Source organism: Salmo trutta, chromosome 1 (genome assembly GCF_901001165.1).
Source record: "Salmo trutta chromosome 1, fSalTru1.1, whole genome shotgun sequence".
NCBI lineage: Eukaryota > Metazoa > Chordata > Actinopteri > Salmoniformes > Salmonidae > Salmo > Salmo trutta.
Window position 1 is genome coordinate 79,101,513 of NC_042957.1, and position 24,795 is coordinate 79,126,307.

Here is a 24,795-nt window from a genome sequence, read left to right on the forward strand (position 1 = left end):
TCTATCTAGTTGTAGACTGGTAACTGTTATCTATCTAGTTGTAGACTGGTAACTGTAATCTATCTCTGGCTTCCATCTTCACGTTCCATGTGTGGCTCTTCCAGGTGTATATATGTCTCCAGTGCAGCAGTATGTTGTGTATCAGAGGGCCCCTACAGCCAGTCCCGTCCCCTGTCCATCTGAACTAAAGTAGCTTTTTATCATCTGGTCAGCAGATTCATTCTTAGTACAGTAACTGGCCTTAACGCTACACAGGTACTCAACAGCCAATAGCTTATTTCCCTCAATCAACCAATCCGTACTGGCTTGACATCAGTTGTCGAGGACATAAATTATTCTATACAATACCAATATCTCCATTAAAACAATAACCAATATCTCCATTAAAACAATAACCAATATCTCCATTAAAACAATAACCAATATCTCCATTAAAACAATAACCAATATCTCCATTAAAACAATAACCAATATCTCCATTAAAACAATAACCAATATCTCCATTAAAACAATAACCATATCTCCATTAAAACAATAACCAATATCTCCATTAAAACAATAACCAATATCTCCATTAAAACAATAACCAATATCTCCATTAAAACAATAACCAATATCTCCATTAAAACAATAACCAATATCTCCATTAAAACAATAACCAATATCTCCATTATTTAGGACATTAAGTAGTTCTATGTAACACCATCTCCATGGAAACCAAATATATATTAGATGAACAACAGTGTGTATTAAACTCCATTTCCCATGATGCCCTGGGCTCTCTACTTCCTGTCCAGCTTGTTGGTGGCCACCATGGCTTTGACGTCAATGGGCCTAGCAGCAACAGCTGCTGCTGCCTTCTCCTCCTCCTCCTGCTGCCACAGCAGGATGGGGCTGACGCCTGGGTTACGATTCCTCACATTGGCCTCCAACTGGGCATCACTGGAGAGGAGGGAGAGGGAAGAGAGAGACAGAGGGGGGAGAGAGAGACAGAGGGGGGAGAGAGAGACAGAGGGGGGAGAGAGAGACAGAGGGGGGAGAGAGAGACGAGAGATTCAGAACAGAGGGGGGAGAGAGAGAAGGAGAAGGGGAGGTGAGAGAGAGGAGGAGGAAGGAGAAGGAGGTGAGAGAGAGGAGGAGGAAGGAGAAGGGGAGGTGAGTGTAGATGATCAGACTCATGTTGCACATCAAGACCACTGCTGTTCTTGATCCATGATCCTCCAAGACCAGTTGAATGTCTCTTGGCTGGGTAGAGACACATGATGCTAGCTCTATAAACTGGAGATGGCTGGGTAGAGACACATGATGCTAGCTCTATAAACTGGAGATGGCTGGGTAGAGACACATGATGCTAGCTCTATAAACTGGAGATGGCTGGGTAGAGACACATGATGCTTAGCTCTATAAACTGGAGATGGCTGGGTAGAGACACATGATGCTAGCTCTATAACTGGAGATGGCTGGGTAGAGACACATGATGCTAGCTCTAATAAACTGGAGATTGGCTGGGTAGAGGACACATGATGCTAGCTCTATAAACTGGAGATGGCTGGGTAGAGACACATGATGCTAGCTCTATAAACTGGAGATGGCTGGGTAGAGACACATGATGCTAGCTCTATAAACTGGAGATGGCTGGGTAGAGACACATGATGCTAGCTCTATAAACTGGAGATGGCTGGGTAGAGACACATGATGCTAGCTCTATCAACTGGAGATGGCTGGGTAGAGACACATGATGCTAGCTCTATCAACTGGAGATGGCTGGGTAGAGACACATGATGCTAGCTCTATAAACTGGAGATGGCTGGGTAGAGACACATGATGCTAGCTCTATCAACTGGAGATGGCTGGGTAGAGACACATGATGCTAGCTCTATCAACTGGAGATGGCTGGGTAGAGACAGGGTAATGTTTCAGTCCAATAAACTATCATATTGTGTGGGTGCAGAATATCCTGCAGCGTCTTACGTGAAGACATGAGGCGCCGGGACCAGAGCCCTCTTCTGCATGTCTTTATGGACCGGAGACTTGAGGTAACGGTAGAAGGTATCCTGAGACAGAGACAGAGGAGGGGACATTATAAAATATGTCTTTGTGGACTGGAGACTTGAGGTAACGGTAGAAGGTATCCTGGGACAGAGACAGAGGAGGGGACATTATAAAATATGTCTTTGTGGACCGGAGACTTGAGGTAACAGTAGAAGGTATCCTGGGACAGAGACAGAGGAGGGGACGTTATAAAATATGTCTTTGTGGACTGGAGACTTGAGGTAACAGTAGAAGGTATCCTGGGACAGAGACAGAGGAGGGGACATTATAAAATATGTCTTTGTGGACCGGAGACTTGAGGTAACGGTAGAAGGTATCCTGGGACAGAGACAGAGGAGGGGACATTATAAAATATGTCTTTGTGGACCGGAGACTTGAGGTAACGGTAGAAGGTATCCTGGGACAGAGACAGAGGAGGGGACATTATAAAATATGTCTTTGTGGACTGGAGACTTGAGGTAACGGTAGAAGGTATCCTGGGACAGAGACAGAGGAGGGGACATTATAAAATATGTCTTTGTGGACTGGAGACTTGAGGTAACGGTAGAAGGTATCCTGAGACAGAGACAGAGGAGGGGACATTATAAAATATGTCTTTGTGGACCGGAGACTTGAGGTAACGGTAGAAGGTATCCTGGGACAGAGACAGAGGAGGGGACATTATAAAATATGTCTTTGTGGACTGGAGACTTGAGGTAACGGTAGAAGGTATCCTGAGACAGAGACAGAGGAGGGGACATTATAAAATATGTCTTTGTGGACCGGAGACTTGAGGTAACGGTAGAAGGTATCCTGGGACAGAGACAGAGGAGGGGACATTATAAAACCTTGAAGTTTTAATGTATTTTATTTGCAGCACCTCTGCTGCTAAAAAAAAAAGACACAAAGTAAAATAATAGTGAGTGAAGGGTTTTCCTCTGGAACCCGAATACTTCTGAGTTACTACGAACTTCTGAGTTACTACGAACTTCTGAGTTACTACGAACTTCTGAGTTGAACCAATTCTTCATTCTGACGTTATGAAACGGACACACAATCTGGCGTTCCGGCCGTGCCTTATGACAAATGGCTTTATATTATCCTGCTAACCTTAGTTTAATGTGCGTTAGCATCCTGCTAACAGTTTAATGTGCGTTAGCATCCTGCTAACCTTAGTTTAATGTGCGTTCGTATCCTGCTAACAGTTTAATGTGCGTTAGCATCCTGCTAACCTTAGTTTAATGTGCGTTAGCATCCTGCTAACAGTTTAATGTGCGTTAGCATCCTGCTAACCTTAGTTTAATGTGCGTTAGTATCCTGCTAACCTTAGTTTAATGTGCGTTAGTATCCTGCTAACAGTTTAATGTGCGTTAGCATCCTGCTAACCTTAGTTTAATGTGCGTTAGCATCCTGCTAACAGTTTAATGTGCGTTAGTATCCTGCTAACAGTTTAATGTGCGTTAGTATCCTGCTAACAGTTTAATGTGCGTTAGTATCCTGCTAACCTTAGTTTAATGTGCGTTAGTATCATGCTAACAGTTTAATGTGCGTTAGCATCCTGCTAACAGTTTAATGTGCGTTAGTATCCTGCTAACAGTTTAATGTGCGTTAGTATCCTGCTAACAGTTTAATGTGCGTTAGTATCCTGTTAACAGTTTAATCTGCGTTAGCATCCTGCTAACAGTTTAATGTGCGTTAGCATCCTGCTAACAGTTTAATGTGCGTTAGCATCCTGCTAACAGTTTAATGTGCGTTAGTATCCTGTTAACAGTTTAATGTGCGTTAGCATCCTGCTAACAGTTTAATGTGCGTTAGCATCCTGCTAACCTTAGTTTAATGTGCGTTAGTATCCTGCTAACCTTAGTTTAATGTGCGTTAGTATCCTGCTAATCTTAGTTTAATGTGCGTTAGTATCCTGCTAACAGTTTAATGTGCGTTAGCATCCTGCTAACAGTTTAATGTGCGTTAGTATCCTGCTAACCTTAGTTTAATGTGCGTTAGTATCCTGCTAACAGTTTAATGTGCGTTAGTATCCTGCTAACCTTAGTTTAATGTGCGTTAGTATCCTGCTAACAGTTTAATGTGCGTTAGTTGTGTTAACGAGGTAGTTCAGTGAACTATGCTGGTGGGTGAATAAGCCTGAGCTCTCTGTTTGGAGGGAATAATACCACACCTTCTTCATGAGCAGGAAGATGTGTGTCTGGGCGGCGTCGAGGACGTAGCGGTGAGGAACAACCAGGCCCTTCACTGTCAGCCCCATGGTACGACCATCAATGTTGATCCATCGAGGAGCTCCCGGTTTCAGAAAGGTGCTACGCACACGCACACACACACACACACACACACACACACACACACACACACACACACACACACACACAGGTTAAAAACCAAGATGCAACTCTCTCTGTCACACACGTTCTCCAGTGTAACTCACTTGAAGATGAACTGGGATTTCTCTGGAATGGCAGACGCTGCTCCCCACCTCATCTCCTCAGCTGCCTCGTAGAACGCCATGTTCTCCGCTGCACACACACACACACAAAACACACACACACACGTGTGGTTAGTTGAAATGCTAGGTTAGCTGAGCTGCAAACTACAGCATGCAAGGTAAACCGTAGGGTGCATCCTAAATGAAATGGCTCCATATTCCCTACGTAGTGCACTACATAGGGTTCCATTTGGGATGAATCTTTCCTCCCTTGCGCCCTCTGTTGGAGGAACTATTCATCTTTCCACCCAGTATGCTTTGAGGAGGCAAGGAAAGAGGACACAAGGAAAGAGGACACAAGGAATTGAGAACAATGTGTGTGTTTTTATTGTACCTTTATTTAACAAGTCAGTTAAGAACAAATTCTTATTTCATAATGACGGCCTACCCCGGCCAAACCCAGGACGACGCTGGACCAATTGTGCGCCGCCCGACTCCCGATCACGGCCGGTTGTGATACAGCCCAGGATCGAACCAGGGTCTGTAGCACCGCCTTTAGCACTGAGATGCTGTGCCACTCGGGAGCGATTTGACCTCTGACCTCATTAGGGCTTGTGTAAGGAAACTGTGTGTGTGTGTGTGTGTACTGACCACTGTGCTCCTTCTTGAGGAAGAGCTTGAAGTCGACTCTGCCTCGTGGGTCACTGATCAGCTCCCAGAAGCTCAAGACCCAACGCTCCACACTCAACTTAGTGGGGATGTCCACACTGAGAGTGAGTGAGTGAGTGAGTGAGTGAGTGAGAGAGTGAGAGAGAGAGATAGTAATGAAATCATCATGATCTTCAATCAAGACTTTGATCAGTAGAATCAAGTGTATTTCTACTGGGCCGGAGCAAAACTGTGCACCTGTGTTGAGTTGCCAGAACGTACCTTCTTGAGTTGAGTTGCCAGAACTCATCACTGTCCGTTATCCAGGGGTTGCTGGGGACAGGGGTGGTCAGGAACGGGTCGTGATTGTGGTGGGTTGTCACGTACTTCACAAAGCTAAGGAGAACAGAGGGGACATCAACGTTCTCATCCCAACAATAATCATATAAACAATAAAATAACTTCTAACTCATTATACTGTAACGTTGGGGATTATTTGATTTTGGACGGGTCTTCCATTTCTGAACACAATATTAATGTTACTGGTCTCAGTCAGTCAGTCAGCCAATCAATTAATTAATCAAATGACCACACTCAAACAATCAGTCAGTCAGTCAGTCATTCAGCCAATTAATTAATCAAATGACCACACTCAAACAATCAGTCAGTCAGTCAGCCAATCAATTAATTAATCAAATGACCACACACAAACAACCAATCAATGAATGAATGGGTGAAGTGTATTGAGAAGGACTTACGCTGTGAGGGACACAGACGATTTGACAGCTGACCTCATTAAGGCTTGTGTAAGGAAGATGTTCTGGAGAGGAGAGGAGAGGAGAGGAGAGGATAGAGGGGGATAATTGAGGAGAGGAGAGGAGAGGATAGAGGGGGATAATTGAGGAGAGGAGAGGAGAGGATAGAGGGGGATAAATGAGGAGAGGAGAGGAGAGGAGAGGAGAGGAGAGGATAGAGGGGGATAAATGAGGAGAGGAGAGGAGAGGAGAGAGGAAGGGGAGAGGAAGGGGAGAGGAGAGGAGATACATGATATGTCTGTAATTTCTGTACTTAATCTATTTTCTACACAAACACATAAACTGAGTGCATTGGGTTATTCAGGTATTCCAGTGCAGAAGTATGTCTGATGTCTTACAGTTCTCCTGACCATGTCGAAGGTTAACACCTGAAAACCAATGAGAGAAGAACAGCTTGTTATTACAGGCAGAGCTCTTCTGTTCCACTGATATCTAAAGTCACAGCTAACACACTCACACACACACACAATTCCTCTCGAAAGCAGGCTACACCACAGTCACAGGCTACACCACAGTCACAGGCTACACCACAGTCACAGACTACACCACAGTCACAGACTACACCCCAGTCACAGGCTACACCCCCAGTCACAGACTACACCCCAGTCACAGACTACACCCCAGTCACAGACTACACCCCAGTCACAGGCTACACCCCAGTCACAGGCTACACCCCAGTCACAGGCTTCACCCCAGTCACAGGCTTCACCCCAGTCACAGGCTACACCACAGTCACAGGCTACACCCCAGTCACAGACTACACCCCAGTCACAGGCTACACCCCAGTCACAGGCTACACCCCAGTCACAGGCTTCACCCCAGTCACAGGCTTCACCCCAGTCACAGACTACACCACAGTCACAGGCTACACCACAGTCACAGACTACACCCCAGTCACAAACCTACACCCCAGTCACAGACTGCACCACAAGAAGATAAATCTGCATGGTAACAGGCATATTTGGGCAGAAAGAGTGAAGGGGTGTGTGTGGTGTGTGTGTGTGTGTGTGTGTGTGTGTGTGTGTGTGTGTGTGTGTGTGTGTGTGTGTGTGTGTGTGTGTGTGTGTGTATAAACCCTCCTCTCGACAACAGGTGAAGGATGAGATGGAAAAGAATCTGAAGGAAGAGACAACAAAACAAACTGTCAAATGAAAAGCAGAGAGAGAGAGAAAATACAAACCCTCCAACCCAAAAAAGCCTGTGGCGTTGAAATCTTTGACTATGTATAGACTCAGTGAGTATAGCCTTGCTATTGAGAAAGGTCGCCAATGGCAGACCTGGCAGGCTATGAGCAAACTGCCCACAAAATGAGGTGGACACTGAGCTGCACTTCCTAACCTCCTGCCCAATGTATGACCATATTAGAGACACATATTTCCCTCAGATTACACAGATCCACAAAGAATTCGAAAACAAACACAACACTTTCATATCTGTTGGGTGAAATACCACAGTGTGCCATCACAGAGGTAGAGAGAGAGGGGTAGAGAGAGGTTGAGAAAGGGAGAGAGAGAGGTAGAGAGAGAGAGGTAGAGGTAGAGGTAGAGGTAGAGGTAGAGGTAGAGGTAGAGGTAGAGGTAGAGGTAGAGGTAGAGGTAGAGAGAGAGAGAGAGAGAGAGAGAGAGAGAGAGAGAGAGAGAGAGAGAGAGAGAGAGAGAGAGAGAGAGAGAGAGAGAGAGAGAGAGAGAGGTTGAGAGAAGTACAGAGGGAGAGATGTTGAGAGAGACAGAACTGTACTCTAGTAGCCTCCCTGCTAATCCTCAGTAATGTTCTTAGAGCTCTGAGAAGCAGGTGGTTCTAGCACAGCTACTCTCTGTCTCTGATTATCTTCATTCTCTCTCATTCTCTCTCATTATCTTCATTCTCTCTCATTCTCTCTCATTATCTTCATTCTCTCTCTCTCATTATCTTCATTCTCTCTCTCTCTCTCATTATCTTCATTCTCTCTCTCTCTCTCTCTCATTATCTTCATTCTCTCTCTCTCTCTCTCTCTCATTATCTTCTTTCTCTCTCCTCTCTCTTCTACCTTATCTTCATTCTTCTCCATCTCTCTCATTACTCTCATTCTCTCCTCTCTCTCCTCATTATCTTCATTCTCTCCTTCCTCTCTCTCATTATATCTTAATTCTCTCTCTCTCTCTCTCTCTCTCATTATCTTCATTCTCTCCTCTCTCTCATTATCCTCTCTCTCTCTCTGATTATCTTCATTCTCTCTCTCTCTCTCTCTCTCTGATTATCTTCATTCTCTCTCTCTGATTATCTTCATTCTCTCTCTCTCTCTCATTATCTTCATTCTCCTCTCTCTCTCTCATTATCTTCATTCTCTCTCTCTCTCTCATTATCTTCATTCTCTCCTCTCTCTCTCTCTCTCTCTGATTATCCTCTCTCTCTCTCTCTCATTATCTTCATTCTCTCTCTCTCATATCTTTCTCTCTCTCTCTCATTATCTTCATTCTCTCTCTCTATCTCATTATCTTCATTCTCTCTCTCTCTCTCTCTCTCTCTCTCTCATTATCTTCATTCTCTCTCTCTCTCATCTTCATTCTCTCTCTCTCTCTCATTATCTTCATTCTCTCTCTCTCTCTCTCTCTCTCTCTCTCTCTCTCTCTCATTATCTTCCTTCTATCTCTCTCTCATTATCTTCATTCTCATTATCCTCTCTCTCTCATTATCTTCATTCTCTCTCTCTCTCTTATTATCTTCATTCTCTCTCTCTCTCTCTTATCTTCATTCTCTCTCTCTCTCATTATCTTCATTCTCTCCTCTCTCTCTCATTATCTTCATTCTCTCTCTCTCATTATCTTCATTCTCTCTCTCTCATTATCTTCATTCTCTCTCTCTCTCATTATCTTCATTCTCTCTCTCTCTCTCTCATTATCCTCTCTCTCTCTCTCTCATTATCTATTTCTCTCTCTCTCTCTCTCATTATCTATTTCTCTCTCTCTCTCTCATTATCTTCATTCTCTCTCTCATTATCTTCATTCTCTCTCTCTCTCATTCTCTCTCTCTCTCTCATTATCTTCATTCTCTCTCTCTCTGATTATCTTCATTCTCTCTCTCTCTCATTATCTTCATTCTCTCTCTCTCTATCTTCATTCTCTCTCTCTGTCTCTCTCGCTCTGATTATCTTCATTCTCTCTCTGATTATCCTCTCTCTCTCTCTGATTATCTTCATTCTCTCTCTCTCTCTGATTATCTTCATTCTCTCTCTGATTATCTTCATTCTCTCTCTCTCTATTATTCATCTCTTCTCTCTTCATTATCTTCATTCTCTCTCTCTCTCTCTCTCATTATCTATTTCTCTCTCTCTCTCTGATTATCCTCTCTCTCATTATCTTCATTCTCTCTCTCTCTCATTATCTTTTCTCTCTCTCTCTCATTATCTTCATTCTCTCTCTCTCTCTCATATTCATTCTCTCTCTCTCTCTCTCTCTCTCTATCTTCATTCTCTCTCTCTCTCATTATCTTCATTCTCTCCTCTCTCTCTCATTATTTCTCTCTCTCTCTCTCATTATCTTCCTTCTCTCTCTCTCTCATTATCTTCCTTCTCTCTCTCTCTCTCATTATCTTCATTCTCATTATCCTCTCTCTCTCATTATCTTCATTCTCTCTCTCTCTCTCATTATCTTCATTCTCTCTCTCTCTCTCTTATTATCTTCATTCTCTCTCTCTCTCTCATTATCTTCATTCTCTCCTCTCTCTCTCATTATCTTCATTCTCTCTCTCTCTCTCATTATCTTCATTCTCTCCTCTCTCTCTCTCTCTCTCTGATTATCCTCTCTCTCTCTCTCTCATTATCTTCATTCTCTCTCTCTCATTATCTTTCTCCTCTCTCTCTCTCATTATCTTCATTCTCTCTCTCTCTCTCATTATCTTCATTCTCTCTCTCTCTCTCTCTCTCTCTCTCTCATTATCTTCATTCTCTCTCTCTCTCATCTTCATTCTCTCCTCTCTCTCTCATTATCTTCATTCTCTCTCTCTCTCTCTCTCTCTCTCTCTCTCTCTCTCTCTCATTATCTTCCTTCTATCTCTCTCTCATTATCTTCATTCTCATTATCCTCTCTCTCTCATTATCTTCATTCTCTCTCTCTCTCTTATTATCTTCATTCTCTCTCTCTCTCTCTTATCTTCATTCTCTCTCTCTCTCATTATCTTCATTCTCTCCTCTCCTCTCATTATCTTCATTCTCTCTCTCTCATTATCTTCATTCTCTCTCTCTCATTCTCTTCATTCTCTCTCTCTCTCATTATCTTCATCTCTCTCTCTCTCTCATTATCCTCTCTCTCTCTCTCTCATTATCTTCTCTCTCTCTCTCTCTCATTATCTTCATTCTCTCTCTCTCTCTCATTATCTTCATTCTCTCTCTCATTATCTTCATTCTCTCTCTCATTATCTTCATTCTCTCTCTCTCTCTCATTATCTTCATTCTCTCTCTCTCTGATTATCTTCATTCTCTCTCTCTCTCATTATCTTCATTCTCTCTCTCTCTATCTTCATTCTCTCTCTCTGTCTCTCTCGCTCTGATTATCTTCATTCTCTCTCTGATTATCCTCTCTCTCTCTCTGATTATCTTCATTCTCTCTCTCTCTCTGATTATCTTCATTCTCTCTCTGATTATCTTCATTCTCTCTCTCTCTCTCATTATCTTCATTCTCCTCTCTCTCTCTCATTATCTTCATTCTCTCTCTCTCTCTCTCTCTCATTATCTTCATTCTCTCCTCTCTCTCTCTCTCTGATTATCCTCTCTCTCTCTCTCTCATTATCTTCATTCTCTCTCTCTCTCATTATCTTTCTCCTCTCTCTCTCTCATTATCTTCATTCTCTCTCTCTCTCTCATTATCTTCATTCTCTCTCTCTCTCTCTCTATCTTCATTCTCTCTCTCTCTCATTATCTTCATTCTCTCCTCTCTCTCTCATTATCTTCATTCTCTCTCTCTCTCTCTCATTATCTTCCTTCTCTCTCTCTCTCATTATCTTCCTTCTCTCTCTCTCTCTCATTATCTTCATTCTCATTATCCTCTCTCTCTCATTATCTTCATTCTCTCTCTCTCTCTCATTATCTTCATTCTCTCTCTCTCTCTCTCTTATTATCTTCATTCTCTCTCTCTCTCTCATTATCTTCATTCTCTCCTCTCTCTCTCATTATCTTCATTCTCTCTCTCTCTCTCTCATTATCTTCATTCTCTCTCTCTCATTATCTTCATTCTCTCTCTCTCTCATTATCTTCATTCTCTCTCTCTCTCTCTCTCATTATCCTCTCTCTCTCTCTCTCATTATCCTCTCTCTCTCTCTCATTATCTTCATTCTCTCTCTCTCTCTCTCTCATTATCTTCTTTCTCTCTCTCATTATCTTCATTCTCTCTCTCTCTCATTATCCTCTCTCTCTCTCATTATCCTCTCTCTCTCATTATCCTCTCTCTCTCTCTCATTATCCTCTCTCTCTCTCTCAATATTCTCTCTCTCTCTCTCATTATTCTCTCTCTCTCTCTCTCATTATCCTCTCTCTCGCTCATTATTATCCTCTCTCTCTCTCATTATCCTCTCTCTCTCTCTCATTATTCTCTCTCTCTCTCTCTCATTATTCTCTCTCTCTCATTATTCTCTCGTTATTCTCTCTCATTATCCTCTCTCTCTCTCTCTCTCATTATCCTCTCTCTCTCTCTCTCATTATCCTCTCTCTCTCTCTCTCTCTCATTATCTCTCTCTCTCATTATTCTCTCTCTCTCATTATTCTCTCTCTCTCTCTCTCATTATTCTCTCTCTCTCTCTCTCTCTATTCTCTCTCTCTCTCTCATTATTCTCTCTCTCTCTCTCTCTCTCATTATTCTCTCTCTCTCTCTCTCTCATTATTCTCTCTCTCTCTCTCATATATATATGTGTACAGGGTGCATTTGGGACCCACTCTGTTTTTCAAGGGAAATGTCTCAGACAGCACAGTACTCACCTGTTACCTCCTCTGCATTTGGGTCAATGAGACGGTCCAGCCCATAGTCCATGGCACTGTATGTCCGACGCTGTGGACACACCAAGCACCTGTTTAGTCAGTCTGATGTGCTGTAGCTCAACATATTATCTCCAGAGTCTGGAGCACAGACCCCTGGGTAAGGAAGTGGAGCACAGACCCCTGGGTAAGGAAGTGGAGCACAGACCCCTGGGTAAGGAAGTGGAGCACAGACCCCTGGGTAAGGAAGTGGAGCACAGACCCCTGGGTAAGGAAGTGGAGCACAGACCCCTGGGTAAGGAAGTGGGGAAACTCAGAAACATCAGCTGACATATGATCATGCTGCATTGTTAATGGTCTCCAACGAGCATACCGATGTTTTCCTAACAGATCTGGTACCAACATCCTCAAGCATTGTTCATTTTGAATGAGAACATTATATTACTTGTATTTAATTGTTTTTATTTAACCCTTAAGTTGACTGAGAACACATTCTCAATTAGAGCAACATCCTGGGGAATAGTTACAGGGGAGAGGAGGGGGGATGAATGAACCAATAGGAAGCTACTTGAACATGCTCCAACTCCTTTCTGCCTCTAATTAGTCCTTTTGGAAGTTTTTCCTGGTAAACTCTTTTGTTGGATTTTCCTCAGCGTTGTCAATCACCCCTCCTAGTTTCCTGCAGCGTGGAGGCCTACCTGAACTGAGTAACAGGTTTGATTTTCCCCATGTCCTAAAAACACCTGGTATCTTTTTATCTGTGTTCTATTACATCACACACAGTCCTTGGAGATGTTCTCCCCCCCCAATGTTTCAACTGATGACCCCTGTTAGTTCTCCTGTAGTGGTTGACTGTGTGTGATACAGACTGGATGGAGCCCAGTAGACCTCTAGTTCTGAATGAGGCCTGCTGTAGCTCTGCTAGCTGCTGTAGCTCTGCTAGCTGCTGTAGCTCTGCTAGCTGCTGTAGCTCTGCTAGCTGCTGTAGCTCTGCTAGCTGCTGTAGCTCTGCTAGCTGCTGTAGCTCTGCTAGCTGCTGTAGCTCTGCTGCTGTAGCAGCAGTAGCTCTGCTGCTGTAGCTCTGCTGCAGTAGCTCTGCTGCTGTAGCTCTGCTGCTGTAGCTCTGCTGCTGTTCTGTCTGTCTGGACCACGGCCTCATGGCTACAGTGAGACACAATAACACTCAACATCTCTATGCAGGAAACTGGTAGTCCACCCAGCAGCCTTTAGTTCAAAGTTAAGTTGAAAGACTGAAAAGAATGAGACTGTTATGTTGAAAGAAAAGTTTTGTTGAGAAAAAAAAAAAGAACAGAAACCGTTGTTGGGGATAAAATGACTTTGTTTGTTATTGAAACGAGGCGTAGTATTGTGTCATTAACAGACTAGAGAAACGTATTATTATTGGTCATGTAATAACCCTACAGGTCTCATAGAGGTCTCATAGAGGTCTCATAGAGGTCTCATAGAGGTCTCATACAGGGCTCATTCAGGTCTCATTCAGGTCTCATTCAGGTCTCATTCAGGTCTCAGAGGTCTCATTCAGGTCTCATTCAGGTCTCATTCAGGTCTCATTCAGGTCTCATAGAGGTCTCAGAGGTCTCATAGAGGTCTCATTCAGGTCTCATTCAGGTCTCAGAGGTCTCATAGACGTCTCAGAGGTCTCATTCAGGTCTCATTCAGGTCTCATTCAGGTCTCATTCAGGTCTCATTCAGGTCTCATTCAGGTCTCATAGAGGTCTCATAGAGGTCTCATAGAGGTCTCATAGAGGTCTCATTCAGGTCTCATAGAGGTCTCATAGACGTCTCATTCAGGTCTCAGAGGTCTCATTCAGGTCTCATTCAGGTCTCATTCAGGTCTCATAGAGGTCTCATAGAGGTCTCATAGAGGTCTCATTCAGGTCTCATAGAGGTCTCATAGAGGTCTCATAGAGGTCTCATAGAGGTCACATAGAGGTCTCAGAGGTCACATAGAGGTCACAGAGGTCTCATTCAGGTCTCATTCAGGTCTCATAGAGGTCTCATAGAGGTCTCAGAGGTCACATAGAGGTCTCATTCAGGTCTCATTCAGGTCTCATAGAGGTCTCATAGAGGTCACAGAGGTCTCATTCAGGTCTCATAGAGGTCTCATAGAGGTCTCACAGAGGTCTCACAGAAGTCTCACAGAGGTCTCATAGAGGTCTCACAGAGGTCACAGAGGTCTCATTCAGGTCTCATTCAGGTCTCATAGAGGTCTCATAGAGGTCTCATTCAGGTCTCATTCAGGTCTCATAGAGGTCTCAGAGGTCTCAGAGGTCTCATTCAGGTCTCATTCAGGTCTCATTCAGGTCTCATAGAGGTCTCATAGAGGTCTCATTCAGGTCTACAGACTAAGAGGAGGGAAGATGTGAGCTGATATAGTTCCTATGTGATGCGTATTAACACTACTGGGTGATACAACTACAACTGGAGTATTCTGCGTAGGGATATGACTGTGAACTTGTCGTTAATCATGTAGCCGTTTAGCAGAGACGCCCCATTGTAGTCACTAGTCAAGTGAGTTCCACATTAAATAACCTAAAAGGATACACTTGCCTCCGAGCTGTTTACTACCACATCAAACTTTACGGCGGGGTCAGAGTAAATTCCATCACGAAACAGAGTCACAGTGAATGGAGAGGGAGCAGGACTAGACGCTATGGACCTCATAGGCTGACAGCAACAATATCCTGTCCTTGTGGACACACACACACACAACCACTTTGGTGGGTCTGTGCTCACCGGTGGTCTGTGTACTATCCAGTAGGCTCTCTCCTGACAGTCCAACACCACTCTGTCTGGCTTCTTCCTCTCTTTACTAGCCCTGACAGACAGACAGACAGGCAGACAGGCAGACAGACAGGCAGGCAGGCAGACAGACAGGCAGGCAGGCAGACAGACAGACAGGCAGGCAGACAGACAGACAGGCAGGCAGGCAGACAGACAGGCAGGCAGACAGACAGACAGACAGACAGACAGACAGACAGACAGACAGACAGACAGACACAGTCAGAACACATATCGGAGAGGTAGGAGGTAGATACAGGAAACAAAGAAAGACAGGTCACTATTGAATTACACCTGGTCTTGGGGACCCACAAAGTGTGCAGGCTTTTATTCATCCAAGCACTAACACATCTGATTCAAATAATCACACAGCTCTTGATTAGGTGAATCAGGCATGTTAATGCTGGGCTGGATCAAAAGCCCGCACAGTGTGTGGGTCCCTACCAACACATAAACAGTAGTCTAATCCAGTCTTCAGACAACAGAAGGTTACATACTTGTACTGTTCTGTAGCCTGCATCACGATGAAATCCCACTTGGGGTTCATCCATTTGTGGAGATTGTCGTAGTGTTGCTGTTGAAAACAACAGATGTTTAACTAAAATAACTAAAAGTCAAATAGATAAGATGACAAATCCCCCGAAGATAAAAGAACAGATACATGTATAAAGAAATATCTTGTTCCTCAATCCTGCTTTGGAACCGCCAGACAACAGAATATAACCAACACCAGCCCTTAACCCACCACTATAGCCCTATGGGTGAGACAGCTACTGTACCTGACATTAACAGTCATTAAGCAGACGCTCTTATCCACAGATAGCTAGGTGAGACAACCACATATCACTGGCGTAGTAAGTGGGATTTATTTAAGATGGGCATTTTTTCCCCCCAGTCTTTTTTTTCCCACCCGTAGTACCTGCTCATAGGGCTCCAGCATCCCCTTCTTCCGGATGTTCCTCCTGGCCAGGTAGATGGCTTTAGGGAGAGAGAGAGGTTATTTACCACATCTTTACCTCAGCCAGGTGCAGAAAACTGGGTTAATATATGATCAGCTTGTCTACGTGAGAACATGTGACTCAGAATGTTATTGTGTCACTATCTTTAACTAGCTGGAACAAACAGCCACATTAACAAGTAGCTGGCAGGGCTTAAAAACAGCTGTCACTGAAACGCTGACGATTCATGTTTGCTTTTCAATCCACAGTCTGAATCCCTACACAGCCTCAGAGGATCTAGATACTTTTCCTAACCTCTCTGGATTACAACCACATTATGATCAGTGTTACGTATTGGATCACAAAAAAATTATTATTTTACATTACCGTGTAGTTTATCAATAAAATGGTCTGACGGTGAAGTTGGCATAATCGGTATTCATATCCCGAAAGAAAGAAATTCTCACTCCAATACATTTGAATAGAATGTTAGCAAAAATAGATAAGATGTTGCTGCCTTGATTAACTCTTTAGTCATATCCCAGTTTACCCTGATTAACTCTTTAGTCATATCCCAGTTTACCCTGATTAACTCTTTAGTCATATCCCAGTTTACCCTGATTAACTCTTAGTCATATCCCAGTTTACCCTGATTAACTCTTTAGTCATATCCCAGTTTACCCTGATTAACTCTTTAGTCATATCCCAGTTTACCCTGATTAACTCTTTAGTCATATCCCAGTTTACCCTGATTAACTCTTTAGTCATATCCCAGTTTACCCTGATTAACTCTTTAGTCATATCCCAGTTAACCCTGATTAACTCTTTAGTCATATCCCAGTTAACCCTGATTAACTCCTTAGTCATATCCCACTTGGGGGATATTGCTATTTTTAAAACAAGCTATAGAAAGTTGGTTGCAATTTCAGTTTAATCCAGCAGAAAAGACAGAACAAATAATACCACAAATATTATGGTTAAACTCAAATATACTAATTGATTTTTTTTTTTAAAAACATTATTTTTTGAGAATAAAAAAAAAGTATAATCTTTGTAAATGATATCATAAATAGGACACAGCTAACATAAATATATGGAAATGTCTGCTCTACCCCAAATTACAACCAACTAATTGCAGCATTAACGCAAAAATGGGAAGGCAAGTAGAAGGGAGAGAAAGTAAGGAAGTTATCTGTCGGCATTAAAGACCAAAATTGGTTAAAGAAAATTGTGATAAATAAAAAAAGTGTACCAGTTTCAATTTAAGGACCAAAACATTGACAGCTGTGCCATAGAGACCGTAAAATAATTGGGAAGAGATTTTCAATCCACTGACTCCATGTCACAGTGAAGTGATACACAAAACAATGCTGGATTCAAAACTTAAGAGTTTTCCATTTTCCATTTTTATATAAAAATTCTTGCAAACAATAGAACGTTTTATATATGGGAAATACAACCATCCCAGTCCTGCAGATTTTACTGCGAAGAGACAGAATCATTAGATTGTCTGTTATGGTGCTGTCCATATGTAGCTTGTTTTTGGTAGCAGGTTCAGGAATGGCTGAAGAATTGCAACATTTACCTGGAGCTAACTCATCAGATAGCACTGCTGGGCTTTTAAAACTCATAGAAAGATTCAGAACTTTTGTGAAACATCACAGTGTAAAAATATATGGCAAATAGAAATCAAATCTGGATGGTGTTCAGAGACAGATTGGAGGTGTTGAGTGTAGCTGAAGGATGGGGACTAAAAACAAACAAAAGATAACTATTGTAAAATATATATAATATGTATAAGATGGAAGTAGAAGCCTAAGTGTTGCTGTCCATTAGTTCACTCCAATTAGGGGAGGGGTGGTATGGTTAGGGGAATATAATGAAGGAAAATATATCTTTTTTTAAAATATAGAGAGTGTGCAAAGCTGTCATCAAGGCAAAGGGTGGCTATTTGAAGAATCTCAAATATATTCTGATTTGTTTAACACTATTTTGGTTACTATATGATACCATATATGTTATTTCATAGTTTTGATGTCTTCACTATTATTCTACAATGTAGAAAATAGTGAAAATAAAGAAAAACCCTTGAAGGTGTAGGTGTCCTAAAACCTTTGACCGGTAGTGTGTGTATATATATAAACTCGGCAAAAAAAGAAATGTCCCTTTTCCAGGACCCTGTCTTTCAAAGATAATTCATAAAAATCCAATAACTTCACAGATCTTCATTGTAAAAGGTTTAAACACTGCTTGTTCAATGAACCATAAACAATTAATGAACATGCACCTGTGGAACGGTCGTTAAGACACTAACAGCTTACAGACGGTAGGCAGTTAAGGTCACAGTTATGACAACTTATGACACTAAAGAGGGCTTTCTACTGACTCTGAAAAACACCAAAAGAAAGATGCCCAGGGTCCCTGCTCATCTGCGTGAATGTGCCTTAGGCATGTTGCAAGGAGGCATGAGGACTGCAGATGTGGCCAGGGCAATAAATTGCTATGTCCGTACTGTGAGACGCTTAAGACAGCGCTACAGGGAGACAGGATGGACAGCTGATCGTCCTCGCAGTGGCAGACCACGTGTAACAACACCTGCACGGGATCGGTACATCCGAACATCACACCTGCGGGAAAGGTACAGGATGGCAACAACAACTGCCCGAGTTACACCAGGAAATCACAATCCCTCCATCAGTGCTCAGACTGTCAGCAATAGGCTGAGAGAGGCTGGACTGAGGGCTTGTAGGCCTGTTGTAAGGCAGGTCCTCACCAGACATCACCGGCAACAACGTCGCCTATGGGCACAAACCCACAGTCGCTGGACCAGACAGGACTGGCAAAAAGTGCTCTTCTCTGACGAGTCGCGGTTTTGTCTCACCAGGGGTGATGGTCAGATTCGCGTTTATCATTGAATGAATGAGCTTTACACCGAGGCCAGTACTCTGGAGCGGGATCGCTTTGGAGGTGGAGGGTCCGTCATGGTCTGGGGCGGTGTGTCACAGCATCATCGGACTGACTTTGTTGTCATTGCAGGCAATCTCAACGCTGTGCGTTACAGGGAAGACATCCTCCTCCCTCATGTGGTACCCTTCCTGCAGGCTCATCCTGACATGACCCTCCAGCATGACAATGCCACCAGCCATACTGCTCGTTCTGTGTGTGATTTCCTGCAAGACAGGAATGTCAGTGTTCTGCCATGGCCAGCGAAGAGCCCGGATCTCAGTCACATTGAGCACATCTGGGACCTGTTGGATCGGAGGGTGAGGGCTAGGGCCATTCCCCCCAGAAATGTCTGGGAACTTGCAGGTGCCTTGGTGGAAGAGTGGGGTAACATCTCACAGCAACAACTGGCAAATCTGGTGTAGTCCATGAGGAGGAGATGTACTTCAGTACTTAATGCAGCTGGTGGCCACACCAGATACTGACTGTTACTTTTGATTTTGACCCCCCCCCCCCCCCCCCTTTGTTCAGGGACACATGATTCCATTTCTGTTAGTCACATGTCTGTGGAACTTGTTCAGTTTATGTCTCAGTTGTTGAATCTTGTTATGTTCATACAAATATTTACACGTTAAGTGTGCTGAAAATAAACACAGTTGACAGTGAGAGGACGTTTCTTTTTTGCTGAGTAAATATATATATTTACAAAATAAATATATATATTTACAAAATAAATATATGGGAGATTGGAAATGATGCAGCCAATTACATTGATAGAAGCCACAATCTATCTGCAGTATTAAAGCTGATCTACCCACTAATTTATTATTTGTTTAAATACATAAAAATAAGTATCTGACAGTGACTGGACATTCACTCTCCTTTCACTACAGAAGATAAACCCACCATAGTCTATGTCCTCAGACGGGCCACTACAGAAGATAAACCCACCATAGTCTATGTCCTCAGACGGGCCACTACAGAAGATAAACCCACCATAGTCTATGTCCTCAGCGGGGAACTTCTGCACAGGCCAGAAATAAGGGGTCTGAGGAAAGGTTGGGACAGACAGTGACATGAAGATTAGTCATTAGCTCTGCCTCTGACAAGTAGTTACAGGGAGATACAGGTAGATAGACACAGGTAGTTACAGGGAGATACAGGTAGATAGACACAGGTAATTACAGGGAGATACAGGTAGATAGACACAGGTAGTTACAGGGAGATACAGGTAGTGACAGGGAGATACAGGTAGATAGACACAGGTAATTACAGGGAGATACAGGTAGATATACACAGGTAGTTACAGGGAGATACAGGTAGATAGACACAGGTAGTTACAGGGAGATACAGGTAGATAGACACAGGTAGTTACAGGGAGATAGACACAGGTAGTTACAGGGAGATACAGGTAGATAGACACAGGTAGTTACAGGTAGTTACAGGGAGATAGACACAGGTAGTTAAAGGGAAATACAGGTAGGTAGTTACAGGTAGCTGGACACAGGTAGTTAACGGGAAATACCGGTAGATAGACACAGATAGTTACAGGTAGTTACAGGGAGATAGACACAGGTAGTTACAGGTAGATAGACACAGGTAGTTACAGGGAGATGGACACAGATAGTTACAGGTAGATAGACACAGGTAGTTACAGGGAGATATAGGTAGATAGACACAGGGAGATACAGGTAGATTTACACAGATAGTTACAGGTAGATAGACACAGGTAGTTACAGGGAGATACAGGTAGATAAACACAGGTAGTTACAGGGAGATACAGGTAGATAGACACAGGTAGTTACAGGGAGATACAGGTAGATTGACACAGGTAGTTACAGGGAGATACAGGTAGATAGACACAGATAGTTACAGGGAGATACAGGTAGTTATAGGGAGATACAGGTAGATAGACACAGGTAGTTACAGGGAGATAGACACAGGTAGTTACAGGGAGATACAGGTAGATAGACACAGATAGTTACAGGTAGATAGACACAGGTAGTTACAGGGAGATACAGGTAGATAGACACAGGTAGTTACAGGGAGATACAGGTAGATAGACACAGGTAGTTACAGGTAGATACAGGTAGATAGACACAGATAGTTACAGGTAGTTACAGGTAGATAGACACAGGTAGTTACAGGGAGATACAGGTAGATAGACACAGGTAGTTACAGGTAGATAGACACAGGTAGTTACAGGGAGATACAGGTAGATAGACACAGGTAGTTACAGGGAGATACAGGTAGATAGACACAGGTAGTTACAGGGAGATACAGGTAGATAGACACAGGTAGTTACAGGGAGATACAGGTAGATAGACACAGGTAGTTACAGGGAGATACAGGTAGATAGACACAGGTAGTTACAGGGAGATACAGGTAGATAGACACAGGTAGTTACAGGGAGATACAGGTAGATAGACACAGATAGTTACAGGTAGATAGACACAGGTAGACACAGGTAGTTACAGGGAGATAGACACAGGTAGTTACAGGGAGATAGACACAGATAGTTACAGGGAGATACAGGTAGATAGACACAGGTAGTTACAGGGAGATACAGGTAGATAGACACAGATAGTTACAGGGAGATACAGGGAGATACAGGTAGTTACAGGGAGATACAGGTAGATAGACACAGGTAGTTACAGGGAGATACAGGTAGATAGACACAGGTAGTTACAGGGAGACACAGGTAGTTACAGGGAGATAGACACAGGTAGTTACAGGGAGATAGAGGTAGATAGACACAGGTAGTTACAGGGAGATAGACACAGGTAGTTACAGGGAGATACAGGTAGATAGACACAGGTAGTTACAGGGAGATACAGGTAGATAGACACAGGTAGTTACAGGGAGATACAGGTAGGTAGACACAGGTAGTTACAGGGAGATACAGGTAGATAGACACAGGTAGTTACAGGGAGATACAGGTAGATAGACACAGGTAGTTACAGGGAGATACAGGTAGATAGACACAGGTAGTTACAGGGAGATACAGGTAGATAGACACAGGTAGTTACAGGGAGATACAGGTAGATAGACACAGATAGTTACAGGTAGATAGACACAGATAGTTACAGGTAGTTACAGGCAGGTACCTGGAAGCGGTAGAGGGTGCTGTCGGGGACCAGGACCAACTTCCTGTGGTTCTGGAGGGGGTAGATGTACCCGTAGGCCACCAGCATGGTCCCAAACGCCTGGGCCTCTGGTGAGGGGGGGGGGGGGGGGGGGGGGGGGAGGGTCATATATTATCAAAGCTCTTGGTTATACTTTAGTTTACAGCATTTAACTAGTAGTGACTTGCTTGCATAATAACATGGTAATGAAGTAGTAATTACATTAAAAAAATACCTTTATTGTGTTGGAGTAATTGATATAAGTACCCAGCCAAATCCATTCATAGAATCCAGTTGCTTACCTTCTGTGGTAACCTTCATTTTGGTGACAATCCATGCTAAAATGTCCTGCCCTGTGTGATGGATGACAAGTGAATATTGATATTCACAGCATGACAACAGTGAGCTGGCTCTCACAGGCCTGGTCTACACACAGACTATCTGTTGAAGGTACTACCTGGCTCAGACACAGTGCAGAATCCATCACTTAATAACAATGTGTGGGAGTTTATGCCGTATAGCTTAACTTGTGATTAGATTGATCAGTATATTTGATTGATCAGTCTGTTTGTCATGAAAAACTACAAATTACAATAACAACCAGCACTGAAGCAGGAAGTACCATGACTGTGATGACAATTTCCTGTCTGTCACAAGGTCCTTCCTTCCCTTCGTCTCCAGCCCTCGTCCCAAATGGCACCCTATTTCCTATATAGTTTTGACCAGGGCCCATAAGGCTACGTAGTGCACTATGTAGGGAATAGGGTGCTATTTGGGATGAACAGGAGGGCTGGAGATGAAAGGAATGAAGGACCATTTGCTATATTATTCCCTATATAGTGCTCTAGTTTTGACCACGGCCATAAGTCTATGCAGTGCACTATGCCGTTTGGGATGCAAGTCTGATCTTTCCCCCCTGGCCCTGGTCTTATCCCAGGATTAGAGGGCAGCTTGGGAGCACAAAGCACCCACACAGATCTGATCCAATTGACTGCTGTCTTATATAACCTTCAGTAGCAAGCCTAGCAGCCAGTCTATAAGACAGTCTGCCGCAGCTCTAGAATCTTAGCTAGTCCACAACTTCCCAGAACTATGTTTTTTTAAATAACAACAATGTAGCATTGATGGAAGGTGTTTCCCTACTGTTTCCCCTACTGGGCAGCACCGCTAACTAGCTTTCTATTGGCTTCAGTTGAATGTTTGGGTTGTTTCAGCCCTGCTACATGGCTACATATTTCACTCCACCAGGAAAAGGATCTAGGGCAAAACATTGTAATAGTATAATAGAGATGGGAGGGGATATTGTCTGAGGAGATATGTCTCTCAGTGGGGCGACCATCTGGTGCTGTGAGTCTCTGGACTCACCGTTGATGACGTGTGGGATGATGGTTATGTTGAGTTTCTGGTCGGCACCCTTCACCCCACTCTTAGGATCCTGCATCTCAACCACAAACACCTCCACCTGCAGGTGGAGCAAGGTGGTGGGAGAGAGGACAGACACCCACACTCAAAATACACTTTGGTTTGTTTCAACGAAATGGAAGAAAACAGTCCTACCAGGTCAAAGGTCATAGTGATGTGTTCTGTATGATACCTCTGACCCCTGACCTCTGAGATGTGGAGGACCTGATTGGCTCAGAGCCATTTACCCCGGCTGTCCAAGCAGCTAATTGGTTTAGAGCAGGGGTTCTTAAACTTTTTTAGCTCGAGACCCAAATGAGAAATTGACCGTCCTCCTGTAACACAAATGGTCCACCAACGACCCAAATCAAGAAGAAATAGTGGGTGATTATAGATGTATTCTCATAACTCACGACCCACCTCTCACATTACCCAGGGCCAACTTTGGGTCCCGACCCACAGTATAAGAAAGCCTTGTTTAGAGGTTAGATTGAGATTGGATCTCTGAGAGGTCTACAATCTCTTCGCTGTAAACAAAATAAATATACAGTAGCCTACAGGTCATGAAACAATAGTGTGAGTCTAGTAGCATCTTTAGATGAAGCTATGTAGATTACCACATTGAAAGTCGTGATGACTTCACAGCTGTTCCATTTGTAATTGGATGGGAACAGGATTATGAGCAGCCAAATATACCAAATTAGAACCTCTTGCGAAAAATAACATTTTAAAATGAACTTTTACAAAACAATTGATTCGGTTTTTTTTAAGACATGAAAGGGGAAATTTAAACAACAATCTTGGTGCTCCTCATGAATTTACTGTAAACTATAATAATCTATCAACAAAGTAGGCTATCACCAGCACACCTAAAATCAATTAACATGATGTGAACTTTTAGTTTATCTAAAGTCTATTACCTTTTTCTCAAAACATTTAAAAGTACTGATAAATGAGGTAAACGTACTGGTAGGTAACCTACATTTTTTAGGCAGGCCATCCGTGGTCGGTAGTGCTGACCATAATCTCTTAGTGTCCTAATGGTCATGTTTTCCGTCAGTCGATACGCGGACCTAAAGAAGAAAATCCAGGTATGAAATGTTGATGAAATAAAAAGTGATCACACAGGTATAATGGTATACCCGGGGCTGGGACCGGAGCCTATTCCGTTGACCGCGCGTCAGAGATTGCGTGAGAGGGGCCAGAATGAGCGAGGACGGATTTATCAACCAATGACAGCTCGGCTAAACTCTAGTTTAACAACCTGTTACTTGTGACAGTGACACCAACATACGTCACACCATCAAGCAGCTATCAATTTGGTGGCATTACGGCAGTAAAACCTTGAATTTAAATGTAACAGTATTTGGATTATCGCCTATTGAAATATAGAAATATTTTAAAAAATCCACGTAAAATATTTGTTGCCCCAGAATGTGGTGAAAGAGAAAGGATAAAAACAATCAACTTTTTTTTTGCGATCACTTCACTGGATGATAAAATAATAATAATTTATCACAGATATACTTTAATTTGATCTCTCATTTAGGCCTATGAATTTCACAGGTAAACTAGGGCTAGCCTACCTCAACAACAGATGGTGCCAAAAACGACACCCCAGGTGGTGTCGGACCGACATGACTCCCCGGGTATACACTGCCCTCTACCGCGCCCAGGTGGTACTGCTGATAAATGCATGATATTCAATTATGACGAC

General features: G+C 43.1%; 1 protein-coding gene across 2 annotated transcripts; it reads right to left on the reverse strand.

The window, feature by feature from the left end:
* Positions 1-527: 527 nt before the first annotated feature.
* On the reverse strand, positions 528-24,313 carry LOC115208553 (regulator of G-protein signaling 9). Of its 2 annotated transcripts, none has more exons than XM_029776714.1 (17): positions 24,061-24,313; positions 23,043-23,139; positions 21,980-22,030; positions 21,660-21,766; positions 19,549-19,600; positions 15,591-15,649; positions 15,169-15,245; positions 14,627-14,708; positions 11,880-11,942; positions 6,267-6,296; positions 5,872-5,933; positions 5,396-5,509; positions 5,117-5,232; positions 4,469-4,556; positions 4,205-4,343; positions 1,972-2,054; positions 528-942 (listed from the first exon to the last, which is right to left on the reverse strand). In XM_029776714.1, the coding sequence occupies exons 1-17, from the start codon at positions 24,124-24,126 to the stop codon at positions 783-785; spliced, it is 1,446 nt and encodes a 481-aa protein (XP_029632574.1). In that variant the 5' UTR covers positions 24,127-24,313; the 3' UTR covers positions 528-782. The 2 variants fall into 2 exon arrangements, with proteins under 2 accessions (XP_029632574.1, XP_029632565.1); XM_029776705.1 differs by having other exon boundaries at positions 24,046-24,313.
* Between the last annotated feature and the right edge of the window lie 482 nt (positions 24,314-24,795).